Below are 13710 nucleotides of genomic sequence, written 5' to 3'. Positions count from 1 at the left end.
CCAACTGAGCTATATCCCCAGCCCCTGACACTATTTCTTAAAAAGAACAACTTTTCTTTACTGAATAGTTGGAAGATATATTTTGAATTGGTGTGAATTGTTAAAAGAATAGATTGAAACCAATCTGATCAAATATGAATCTCAAATCTACCACTAGATCTTTTTGCCTTAGTCCCATTTTCTGTAAAATGGGAAGAGTCATAGTACCTACTCCATAAGATTGTTGTAGGGCTGAGTTATCATGTAACACTTAGCAGTACCTGACATATAATGTAAGTGATGACTTAGGGGTTATTGTTTTGTAACTATGATGACTGAAGAGATTGCAAGCATATCCTGTAAAAATGTTTGACAAACTACATTAACACACCTGTTTATCACTCAGCACTAGATATTATAAATATTCCCATTATCTGTCAATTCAGGAGGCAAATGAGGTGTCTTTTTAACTTGCATTTTAAAACATCTTTTCCTATGTTTATTGGTACATCAGTTAGCTTGTACTGAGTAACAAGCCATCCCAAAACACAATGGTAAAACAATAAACATTATTGTGTCTTGGGATTTTGCAGGCCAGCTGGAAAATTCTTTGGTCTAAGCTGGTTAATTTCTGTGACCCACTGATGGACAGGATGGCCTAGGCTGACTGGCTCACATATCTGGCAGTTGGTCTATTTCACATTTACTCCATGTGGGTTCTCATTCTGTAGTAGGTCAGTCTGGACTTTCCACAGAACAGCAGGAAAGTGCAAATGAACAAACGCTTCAGGCCTCTGCTTCTGTAACATTCGTTTATGCTCCATGAGCAAGGGAAGTGCCTGGGCCTAGACTGAGGAGGTAGAGAAATGGCCTCTACATCTCCATGGAAGGAAATGCAAACTATTGTGGTCATGTGCAAATGAAAAGTATTTTTTACCCTGCTGTGGTTGGCGCTTTGTGTTTCTTCCTTTGTGGTTTGCCATTGGTTTACTTATTTTTAGTATTTCTTTATTATACATAGTAACTCTAAGTTTTACATATGGTGATATTTTTTCCACTACTTCATTTATGTAATATTTTTTTGTTGTGTGTTTGGCTTTTCTGTAGTCAAATCTGTCAGTGTTTTATATATTTGAGTATATTTATGCCTTTGACCAGACTGGGAGCTTCTAGAAGGCAGAAAACATATATATATTTTTTTTCATCCACAGAATGCAGTACAGAGCCCAGTCTATAGTACTTATTAAGTAAATAAATTTATGAGCTTAATTTACTGAATTTGTTCACTAAAAGACAGTCTCATTAATTTATTTAATCATTTATTTATTAGCATGTGGTACATACCCATTATGTGTGAAGCACTGTGCTAATTTTTAGAGATACAATGATGAAACAAACTTTTCTCATGGTGTTTATAATGAAGCATAGTGGATCATAATGGAACTTAATATAAATGAGATGTGAGTGTGAATTCTATACTTGTACTTCTGTGACCTTGGGTTTCTTCTTAAACATCTCTGAATTTCTGGGACTTTTTAAGCCTATAAAATTGAATGTATATAACAGTGTAATTCACAATAGCCAAGTTATGGAACCAGTCTAGGAACCCATCAACAGAGGAATGGATGAAGAAAATGTGGTATATAGACACAATAAAGTTTTACTCAGTCATAAAGAAGAATGAAATTGTCATTTGCTGATAAATGGATAGAAATGCAGAACATCATGCTCACTGAAATAAGCTAGATTTAGAAAATCAAGGGTTGAATGTTTTCTCTCATATGCAGAAACTGGAGAGAAATGTGGAATTTAAAACAGGAGATTTCATGAAAATAGAAGGGAGAACAGTGGAGTAGAGGAAGGGGATCCACAGGGAAGGAAGAAGAATGGGAAAGGGAAGGAACTACAGAATGAAATTGTCCAAACTATGTGCATGCATGAATAAAATATCATGAATTCCACTTTATGTGTAGGTACAATGTACCAATTAAAAAGAAAGAAAGAAAGAAAATGAAGACAACTAGAGTACAGGAAGGGGACCAGGGGGAAAGAAGGAGGGATTATAATGAAGCAAATTAAGTTATATTCATTTATGAATATGTCACAATGAACACTACCATGAATAACTTTAATGAACTAACAAAAACATTAAGAATGTGAGAATTTAACTGGATACTATTTGTAAAGTACCTAGCCTAGAGTTTATTACATAGTATATAATAAAAATTGTGAGTGTCCTTCCCTGCATGGTAAAACGTTAGGCCTGCTGGGAGAGCTTGACTTCTTTTGCCAATCTCATTTTAGGAACAACCAGAATCCTCAATTGCTTTCATTATAGACTCATTTCTTGACTTTAACAGTTTTCAATGGGATGGTTGTCTTTTTTTTTTTTTTTTTTTTAAATCCTTGGTTGTTCTTTCTTTGGTGCAATCAAGTCAAATAGCTTTTTCTATGGGGAACTGGAGAACAGGGCACTGAGAAGCTAGAGTTTTGTTCAATGTTGTCTTAGAGGATAGAGATGTTTGACTTTGAGTATGTACCGTGTGGGCTTTATGCTGGGGCAGTATAGGGTAGAGATAGATGACTGAATCAGGAGAAGAGTCCAGAAGGTAGCTTGGGTGCAAAGACAGAGGAGTCCTTCCATATCAGATACATTTTCTGGTGCTGGATGGAAGTGGTCCAACTAGAGAGCATCCCTTTCTCAGGGAAAAGTAAATAGGAAAGTTTATTATCAGTCTCAGGGAGTGTTTGTGATACTCATCCCTGGGTATTCCTATTTCCTCTGTTCTGTACCCTTTCCAAATTTTTGGCCACCTATCCTCAGTGTCTTTCCTCCTATCCTATTTCCTCTTATCCTAATTACTACCAAGCTCCAGGATTCTCCAGGTGCCATTCTACCAAATTTGTAAATGTTCCAAAGTTCCTCACACTAAGGATTTGTCCATTTATACTGCTACCCTGGGGTGACACAAAGGGTCCTAGAAATAAATCAGAATTCAAGAGTTGGTTTTACCACTCCTTTGTATGACAACCAATTGTCTATGCCCTTAGCCTCTTTCCTATTGCTCCTTGTTATGGTTTAGATATGAGTTATGCCCAAAAGCTCAAATGTTAGATAATGCAAGAAAGTTTAGAAGTGAAATCTTCGAGGTATGATATCCTTAACCTAATAAGTGCCTTAATACAGTTGAAGGGACTAACTAGGTGCTAACTGTGGGCACGTGGGTGTGGATGAAGGAAGTAGGTCATTGGGGATGTGCCTTTGGGGTTTATATTTTGTCCCTGGTAAGTGGAGGAACCCCCTATGCCTTTCTGTTTCCTGGTGGCCATGTCCTGAGGTGTTTTCCTTCACCACACTCTTCCTCCATGATGCTCTGCCTCACCAAGGGCCCAGAGCAATAGAGCCAGCTGACTATGGACTGAGACCTCTGAAACCATGAATGCCAAATAAACTTTTCCTCCTCTGAAATTGTTCTTGTCAGGTTCTTTGATCACAGCAGCAAAAAAGACTGACAAAAACATCCCTTATAAAGCATAAGGCTTGCACAGGCAATCTCTAAAGTTCCTTCCAGGTTAAACAATCCTTGACCACATTTCCTCCAATCTTGGCACCTTCCAGAATGGTTTTGCATGTAGATGCATACATGTACAAGACATTCAATAAAGTCTCACTATGTGGACACTACCTATTTCCTGGAAATAAAAAGTTTCCCACAAGTTTTCTGATTCTAAGTCTAATTAAACCCATGTTATTCAGTCTAGATGGAAATTTTCTGGCATTTTAAGATGGGGGAGAGGATAGCATTCTCTCCAACAGACAGACAAGGTCCCCATTTGGCTGGGAAACAGGGATAGGAAGTGGGCAAGCCCTTGGGGGAGGCTGGTTTGGCACAACTCCTAGGTGAGAATAGTTTGTTAGAAAGACGCAGCCCAGCCACATCCAGGATGCCTTGTCTAACTCTAAACTCCCAGCTATACAATGAAAAAGTTAGTGACTTCCTTTAGTTATTTCCAGCCTTGTGCATTTCGGTATCATCTTGTTAATTGCCTAACATTTTCTTGGAAGGAACCTTGAGGATGGAGTATGGCTCAGATTTACTAAGACATAAAAGGATAATGGAGAACAACAACAAAAAAAGATTAAAGTGTTGGAAACATGCCTGGGAACTGTATTTCTTCAGGGGAGACAAGAAGTCAGAAAAGATACTAAAAATACTTTAACATAGTGTTGACATGGAGAAATGGCGCCAGTAGGTCTTAGAACCCTCAAAACAGAAATTAATGCCAGAGTTAAGACAGATTTAAGAAGTGAATCCTATTAAATATTTATTCATTCTTTAAAACCTTGCCTAGTAGTTATCCTTTTGAGGAAGATTTTCCTATCTTCTCATATCTCTCTTGCTCTGCCTCAGTAATTCCAGTATTGTTTTAGACTAAATGTCCCCAAACCTTTACCCTACCGAGCAGGTCTGATTAAGTTCACCATTATGCTGTCCATAGTATCTTGTTACTTCCTCTCATAGTTCCTAGCATGGTACCAACCTTGTATTTATTAGTGTGATTCATTTTCCATGTCTATGTCCCTCATTTGCTTGTGAAAACCTGGGGGATGGGCAGAGATCTACCTGATTCACTCTTTGTTGTGTCTCTAGGGCCTAGTACTATACCTGGCACATGAAAGGGACTCAGTACATTTTGTTTAGTAAATGAATGAGTGGACACACAAATGACTTGAGTGCATTTTGAAAAGACTATTCCTTTTCTAGATAGTCTAAACAATAAGTAAAATTCAAGCAATTCTATAAAGTACCCTGGATAGTTTTGGGGTTGCCTTTGCTTCTCTGGCTTATTGTCAGGGCTTGATTCCAGAAATGCTTTTGGATAAGGCCTTTTTAATTTATCATCAATCCCCGATTTCTGAAGTGCTTTTGGTCAGAAGCACTTTTGGTACTGATTGTCATTTCAAATATTTAGAACTTTAAAATACCTACATCTGTTACAAAATGACCAGGAACAACTTCAAAAATTTTTAAACATAGCTAATATCAAACTTTTAAGAACCATACAGAGAGTTGTTCTAAAGATGTAGTGCATATTCCAAACACATGTTAATAAAACTCCACCCAAAACAATTCTGAGGTAATGCACAAGGGAATAGACTCACTGTGCAAGCATTTAACCTGCTTTTTCCTCTTAGCCTGCCAGTGCTTCCAGATCATTGAACTAGGTTAATCAGCACTTGACTATGTGCAGCTGTGCTGAACTCGAACCTGGACAAGGGTTTGCTAATTGGAGCGGGCCTGTGGTGCTACAATGGAATGTTTCCTTTACATTCACGTGTCGACATTCGTTTTCTTCCTCTGTTAAAAAGGAGTGAAAATGGAGGACCTGTGAGGTGTTATGATTTTAATTAAGCAAAATCATTTTTTCCCAAATGAAATCTGATGTGGAATCCAAATGTAAACACACCAAAAAACATTGAGCAACTTGCTAAGAGTGCACACGTGGGTGTCTGGAATTCATTCTGTTGCTTTGACTTCTATCCTCTGAAACTTCGGGAACACCTTTTTTAGAAAATGAGAAATATTCCTTGAGATTTAGATTGAAAAACATGACTCTACCTCTAATTTCTAATTCAATTTAGTTCAATTACATGGGAGTTTTGATTTAAGCACAAAATAATTTCTCTATTTTGTTTTTCTTTAAATTCATTTTAGTTATACATGACAGTAGAAGCTCTGACTATTTTTAAAGAAAATATTTTCATGCCTTAGTTAATGGTTCATTATTCAAAACAATATTGAATATAAGAAAATCCAAAAGCAAAACAAGAGTTAGATGTTGAATTCACCATAATAAGATTTAGTGAAAAAATGTGACTGTGAAAGAGCAGATGCTGTTGAGTAGAGATCACAGCAAATTCAAACAAATTTGAGCAATTTGTTTCACAGCAAACATTTGAGAGCCCTTTAGTTGTGAATATCCATGGTTCATTGGAAATTAACAGTTGTCTTGCCACAGGGCAAGTATTTTCTTGCCAACAAGAACATACTTAGGCAAAAACTGTAAAGTACCTAAGAGATCTTTGCTATGAAAAAAATAGTGTTACACCCAAAAAGATATAAGATGTGTGGAACTCAATGTACATTGTACTTATGAAAGACACTTGCCCTTGGTAAAATATTAATGGACTTAATCAATAAATTTGATCAGAGCTTCTCAGGTTCTAGGTATGATGAAAGAACTCATTCCCAGTCCCAACATGACTTGGAGAAGATTGCTGTAATGTAAGGAAAGGTGTCAGGCATGGGGACTGATATTGGTATGAGTCCATATGGGATCTGTGTTTCCATAGTTATTCTCAGGAAAATGTCCCTAGTCGCTGATTCCTTGGGTGATACCAGCTGTGCTGTTCAGTCATGCCTCTCAAGGTGTCAGCAGCAGAGCCCTTTCAAGAAGCCCCAGGCCACAGTTGTACCAACTGTAGTGAGGCCTCTGCTCTATTCTCTGTGAAAGGCCCAGTTTAGCCACTGTTATCCTCTTCAAGTTTTATTTTAACCCCCATTTTCAGCATTGCCGAATGACATCACATTCCCTATTAGTCCAAAGAAGAGAGAGAGTGAAAATGTATTATTTGAATGCAATCCAAGATTACAAGTGGCTATAGGGGTAAGGTGATAAGAGTCAAAAAGACATGTATTCTCATGGCTATTGATTCCCTTTTAACAACCCATTTTTAAGGGAAGGCCAATAACATTTACTTTTATTACCCTTAATTTTTGTGCATGGGTAATATTCAAATTGTTTAAAAGTCATACATTTGCATTTGGCAAAAAGTCCTTTCCCTATTGTTTTTCACTGACTACTCAGTTCTCCCCTAATAGATGATACTTATCCTTAGTTTCCGTATGTCACCTTCTAGAAATTCTTCAGTCATATACAAGTAAATACAGATTCTTATTTGAATAAACTAGGCAGATGATCCAGCTCAGGAACCTGATAAGTTATTTCTGCTCATACATAAAGCCCACATGTACAGCTCTTCTGTTTTGATTGTAGCTGGTATTACAAAGGATAGAGGCTCCTATTATTGTCATGCTAAATAAGGTGGCAAAATATAGTCAAGTTCAGACTCTCAGAGTACAAATTTCCCTTTCCGTCTCTGAAAGTGAAAGGAGATAACTGGAAGAGCAAGAGGAGAAAGTTCTCTAGATCCATACCTAGAAACAATTTACACATGAAGCTTGGTTGTCTTTTCAAATCATCTGCTTTTTCTATTATTTCCTAAAGTCATTAAATAAGCCGCAACTGGTGCCAGTGATGTTAGTTCAGAGCAGATCCCATGGTTTTGGCAGATCACTCGACTGGCCCTAGAAATAGGGTTGGATCTAACTGGAGCTGAAAGAGTGACAGTTTCCTTCCTCTGGATGACCCCTTCCGGAACATGCCTGGAATGATGAGTGCAGGAGATGCGGTGGTGTTCACTTGGAAGCAGTGCTAGTTTGGGTGTGCACATGGAGAGGGAGGTGTGTACTGGTGCTATTTTTGGAGGCTGTAATTCCACTGCTAGGGTTCTTCACTCATCCTCTTTTGCAATAATTTTAAAAAGTCCTAACCTCTGTCCCCTTTCCTGAGATCTTAAAAGCTACCAACAAAGCTAGATGTAAGATGGATGCTTCCGTTTGAGGTCAGATTGGGAAACCCATTATAGGGGAGATTTTTCTTTTCTTTTTTATGTCCTTTAATCCCAAATATAAAGTGCTTATTTTGACATTAAAATTCTTCTTCCTAAATAACTAGATAAAGATTTAATTCCTAGTAAAAGAATTCTCAAAACCACAGCATGTAGCAAACATTGGTAATTGCCATTAAAAACAAATTTTGAGAATTTCATACCAGGCACAATGCTTGGCCTAAGTAGATTGTCATTCACTTATCAGACATTATTTGATAACCAACCACAAATGCTCAGCAACCACTGATAATCTACCTATGGTATTTTGTGAAAACAATAACATTTTTTTTTTTTTTTGCCCCCTAAAAACTCAGTAGTTATCAAAACAGTCTGTTAAATATGGAAAGGAGGTCAGTGTTGTAAGGAAATCCCACGGAACCACACCAGACACGGGAAATCACATAAGGGAGTTTATTAGAAAACAGAGTGTCTCCCTGCAGGGTAAGAGAGAAAATGAGAGGAAAAGAGAAAGGAAAAGAAAGGGCCCGTGCTAGAGAGAGTGGAAAGCCAGGAGGATAGAGAAAAGTGAAGAGGACAGACAGAAGGATGGGAAAATATGGCGGGGAAGCTGTGGTAAATAGTTGAATCCTGCAGGGCTAACAGGGGACCAATATCAGAGAAGGATACTTGCAAGCTGACTGATGAACCAATAGCTAGCTAGGATGTTCACAGATTGACAAATGGTTGGGAGGCGGGGAAAATGACTGCACCTGATGGGCGGGGCCACATCTTTATATATTACAAGTGTAGACTCAAGGAGTGCTTTCATTTTTAACTTAGTTGTTCTAGAAGTAGGAGCCTGGTAAGTGGCTAGACTTGGATCAGGCAGATCTGGAATAGAGTTTTTCCATCTATCCATCCAACAAATGCCTAAGTCCTATATGTATCAAAATTAGGTAAACTATTCCTATATAAATCTATTCCTAAATTCCCATTGCTAGGCAGAATAGCTTTAATCTTTATCCTCATGGAACTTACCATTGAGGGGAATAGAGTAAATAAAGTAATCATGAATTATGGTAATATTTATGAAATAAACTGGAGGTTGAAGTAGAGGATAATGGAATGAGAGTGTGTAGATATTATAGATACAGTAAACAGAGAAACCTGTATGAGAAAATGGCATTTAAGCTGAGACTGAACAAATGAAAAGAAGTTGTCCATGCCAAAGGTGAAGAAGAGTCCTCCAGGCAGAGGGAACAGCAAAATACTTAGACTTTGAGTATGGAAATTGTGCAGTGTATTTAAGGACTGAAAGATCAGTGAGCATTTGAATCCCAGTTCTGCCTTAAGTAGCTCTGAAAGATCAAACACGCTACTCAATCTTTTGAACCTTCAGCTCTTCAAATTTAAAATTGAGATAAAGGTGCATGCCTCAGAGGGTTGTTGGGAGAATTTAATGGGTGTTAAATAAAATTGTGTAACTTTCCTAAACAACTTTACATCTACATAAAGGTCTCTGAGATTCCAGTTGGCTCCTCATCACCCAAAGTGCCTGTTCTTTCTAGTCTCTTGCTCATTTTATGTACAGTGGGGAGTCAACAATCACCAGAGCTAGAAAATATTTTCATCCCTGATTTTTCCACATTTAGAGAAGAGAGAATAGGCAGATTCCATTTGTTCATGTTAGAAACGTTAGAAATTAAGAGAGAGGGAGAGGGTGGTAGATTTTGGGGGTTGTAGGTAGGTGGAGAGAGAAATATTAAGAAAACAAAATAAAGCTTTTTTTTTTAAGTGTGCTTTATCATTTATAGAATACATTTATAGAACAAATGTTGAAGGTCAGGTAGGGTTTTGTTTTTACATTTTAGGGAGCAGGTGAGGTTTGGGACTTCTACAAACAGAAGAAAGAGAAATGAAATATGGCCATTGGACATTCAGAATATAACAGTGGCAGGTTATTTAATCTTCACAAAAATTCTGAATTTGGCACCATTTTAAAGATGAAGCGAATGAGGTTCAGAGGATATGCAGACTTCACTTAGTCACTGTCCCTTTCATTGTGAATAATTTATTCTACATTGTGAATGTAGAAATGGGGAATTTTTAAAAGAGGATCTATTTCATTAGCACAAGTGTATGTAGTTGATTCTTCTTTATAACACTTTATTTTGGCAATACTGCATTAGCATCAATAATAACTACTAATCCTTATTAATCATAATGAGTAATGATAGTAATGCTAGTACCAATTATTTGGCTCAGCTCAACAAATATTTACAGAGTGCCCAACTTGGTCTCTGACAATATAGCGCATAGAGATACATAGTGCATGGCTTGTTGGGGGGACTTACAGTGCATTGCAGCCAGGGTATTCAGAGGGGCAAGGGAGTTAGCAGGGTCTAGGTGATGAAGGGTCTTGGTGAAGAGTGAAATTTTAGACTATTTATACAACTATATTTAGATAGTGCTTTAGATAAGACTAGTTTACCCCACAAAGCCATGTTAATGGCCTTCAGCATGCATTATTCTCCATTTTTCCTTCAGGAACAGTGGAAGGTGCCATGGACTTGATCTTGATTAATTCCCTACCTCTTGTCTCTGATGCTGAAACATCCCTGACCTGCATTGCCTCTGGATGGCACCCCCATGAGCCCATCACCATAGGGAGAGACTTCGAAGCCTTAATGAACCAGCACCAAGATCCACTGGAAGTTACCCAAGATGTGACCAGAGAATGGGCTAAAAAAGTCGTATGGAAGAGAGAAAAGGCTAGTAAAATCAATGGTGCCTATTTCTGTGAAGGGCGAGTTCGAGGACGAGCAATAAGGATACGGACCATGAAGATGCGTCAACAAGGTAACACGTCCCTAAAGGTGGACAGGTGAGGTCCACTGAGAGCACATACCTTTTGTTTTGGCAGCTGCTCCCTCAGAGGCTGCATGAGCAGTCTCAGTGAAGAGCTCAAGGACCTTTTCTGTTTCTTCCTAAGATTGCTGTCTCTGGTACCTAGAACATTAGAGATAAAAGATCATCTAGCCCATTCCCTTGGTAAACGTTATTCCTAGTGTATGATATGAAATATATCATGTTCCCTTCATGACTCTTATTGTATACATGTAACATAGTCATGTCCTCATATGAAAATTACAGCAAAGGAAACAACTGTCCACTGCCAAATTATTGGTTACTTTGAGATTTCTCATCGAGTTTTCATTTGAAACTTTGTTTTTTCCTAAATGCTCATAGCAGAAGTTAATATTTTCATGAGAAAATTATGTAGAAATAGAATCTTCAAAAGGAAAACATCTATCAGTAGCAAAATTTAATTGATTACTTGATGTATCAGTTACCTATTGTCACAACAATGTTGTGTAATGTAATCACAATGGAGCATTTTAGCATGAGTCTGTCAGCGGGGTTAATGAGTGGCTCTGTTGGCTTGGCGGGGCTTTCTTACATACATGGTTTTGGCTGGCTGGCTTACTGCAGGCTTATCAGTCTGGCCTTGGCTAGGGCAACTTGGCGCAGTTCCATGTGGCTATTATTCTGTAGCAGGCCAACATAGGTATGATCTCATGGATATGGTAGAAGTACAAGAGAACAATGTAGGCACATAATCCCATAACTGTGGGATTATGCCTCATTTTATTGCCCAAAGCAAGTCAAATAGCTGAGCCTAGGTTTAGAGTAAGGTTATTGCAAACTTAAATGGCAAAGAGCATGAATACAGGGAGGGCTGAAGAATCAGGACTCTGTTTGCAGGTTATCATTCTGAGAAACCATGAGTTAATTTTAGCAGTTGAGTACCCAGGTCCTGCTCAGAAAGCATCAGAATTTTGAAGGAGAAACTCCTCTAAATAGTTCTCTTTCCTACCACTTCAGTGGTAGTGATGGGATAGTCTTTCTTCCAGAACAGAAATGGGTCCCAAGCTAACCAGTCCACCCATCTGATGGCAGTTGGAGGAGATGGGTTGTGCTACTTAGTGACTACATTCTAAGACTTCTAGTCCTGCACAGGCAGTTTGACTTCCAGTGGTTCTGACATGATCAACTGGGAGGACAGTGCAGAATTCTAGCAGTGTGGGGCTCTCTCCTTGGAATGATCCAGTCCCTCATCTGTCCACCTTCTCTGGGTTGTTGATACCTAAAATATAGGAGTCCTTTCCAAATTAATATTGTCTAGACACAAGGGCTCAAAATTTATTTAATAAAATAATGGCATCATGAGCTCTTTGGGGTTTGGATTTATGATAATAATAAACAGACCCAGATAAGTAACAAACCTTTGCACATTTCTCATTGGCAGTTTCTTATGTAAGAATCTGCAAGATTTTTGGATCCGTGTTTCTCAGTGTCAAACATGTTTATTGATCACTTGTAGGTCTTGTTAAAATGCAGATTGTGACTTGGCAGTTAGGGAAGGGTCCTGAGATTCTCTATCAAGGTTCTGGGTGGTAAGAAAATGCTGTGCCACAAACCATATTTTGAGTAGCAAGAGTTTAGTCAGCTACTATCTAGGGTAACATATATGAAAACATGTCTTTGATTTGCTAATTGTAGAAAGTAAAATATTTAAAGGCCGTAAGCTCATTTTAAGGTCAAAAGTGATAACATCACTATTCATTACAAATGAAGGAAAGGATTTTCTTACCAAAACTGAAATGTTCACCTTTAAGTGACACCAGAGCAAGTGGGAAAAGTGTAAAACAGAAATTCCCAGGAATGTAGCCCTCCGGTGAGGGAAGAGAGGTTGAACAAAGGATGTGAGGTGTGCCAAAGCTATCACGGCTGAAAGTCGGCTCTATTATTTTTCACATGTCATTTTGGATTTGACTTGTGTGAAGAGTAATGTTCTGCTGAGTGTCCACATTCTGAATGAAGATGATCTGAGGTTTTTTTCTCTATGGTTTCATGGAAGTGAAATGTGAAGTGTCACCCTGTTCTTCTTAAACTATTCCAAGATTATCTGTGACATTATATAAATAGTAAAATGTAAAGCTTATTGATTCACATTGGAAGTTAAAAACCAACTGTAATAATCTCTCCAGATGAAGAGTCTAGATCGCCACAGGTAAAGGGTGTCTTAATGAGGCAAGGCAGGCAGGCTTGGATAGTGAGCAACAGTGGAGAGAAGTTAGCTTTTAGACTTATATTTATCTGAGTTTGAATTCTCTACCACTAACCAACTGTGTGTCCTTAGGCAAGTCATTTAACTTCTATTGGTCTCATTCATCACTATCTGTGAAATAGTTATAATAGTAGTGACAGAATTCTGCTGTTTAAAATAAGATGATATATGAAGTCAATTCCCATGCATACACTAATTTACAAAATAGATGTGCTTTTAAAAATTTATATAAAGTAAGAAATTGCAAAATAAGGTATATAATAATAGCTATTTATAAATAGTGGGAATGGGATTTAATGGTAAAACTTCAGAGCCTGTATTTGTGACCCTCACATTTACTCTCTTTGTATATAAGTATATTGGTCTCACTTAATGCTCTGATTTTGAGTGCTCTGATTTTGAGCACTTATTTTATAGGGAAAACAATTCTACTTACAACCCTAAAAAATGACCCAGGGCACAGAATAGAAGTGTGGGAGTAGAATCAGCCAGACATGAATTTGAGCCTAGCTCTGCACTGAATGATGTGACTTAGGGCAGGTCACTTGTTTGAAGTCATGGTTTTTCCTTATCTGAAAAAGAGTGGAGATAAAGATTTTACCACAAACAAATTTAAGAATCAAATAAAAATACCAATATTATCTGGTTCACGGTAAATGCTCAACAACTATTATTATGATGCCTTGGAGTAATAATTTAGTGGGGCTATTAATTTTCCTACTCAATTGTAGAATTTTTAAATACCATGTATTAACATAACTGCAGAGGTTTAATCAAAATAGAAAAAATAGCTGGCATATTTTCTCCTGTATTTGCAATAACAGCCTCTCAGACTGAAGAACTGGTTCTGCTTTTCTTATTGACCACCCAGGAGGAGAGATATGGCACAGGGTAAATGATATCCATCATGGTGAATCAGGAAAAC

The 13710-nt window shown here is 37.8% G+C and overlaps 1 protein-coding gene across 2 annotated transcripts in view; it reads left to right on the top strand.

The window, feature by feature from the left end:
- Tek (TEK receptor tyrosine kinase) overlaps positions 1 to 13710 on the top strand; it is a 114831-nt gene that overhangs the window by 32295 nt on the left and 68826 nt on the right. For both annotated transcript variants that reach the window (XM_047525408.1, XM_047525407.1), the window contains exon 2: positions 10202 to 10513. In XM_047525408.1, the coding sequence (XP_047381364.1) occupies positions 10202 to 10513 (312 nt within the window). The remainder of the gene's footprint in view (positions 1 to 10201; positions 10514 to 13710) is intronic.

Source organism: Sciurus carolinensis, chromosome 14 (assembly GCF_902686445.1).
Source record: "Sciurus carolinensis chromosome 14, mSciCar1.2, whole genome shotgun sequence".
In the NCBI taxonomy this organism is placed as follows: domain Eukaryota; kingdom Metazoa; phylum Chordata; class Mammalia; order Rodentia; family Sciuridae; genus Sciurus; species Sciurus carolinensis.
This window is presented reverse-complemented; position numbering and strand designations above follow the sequence as displayed.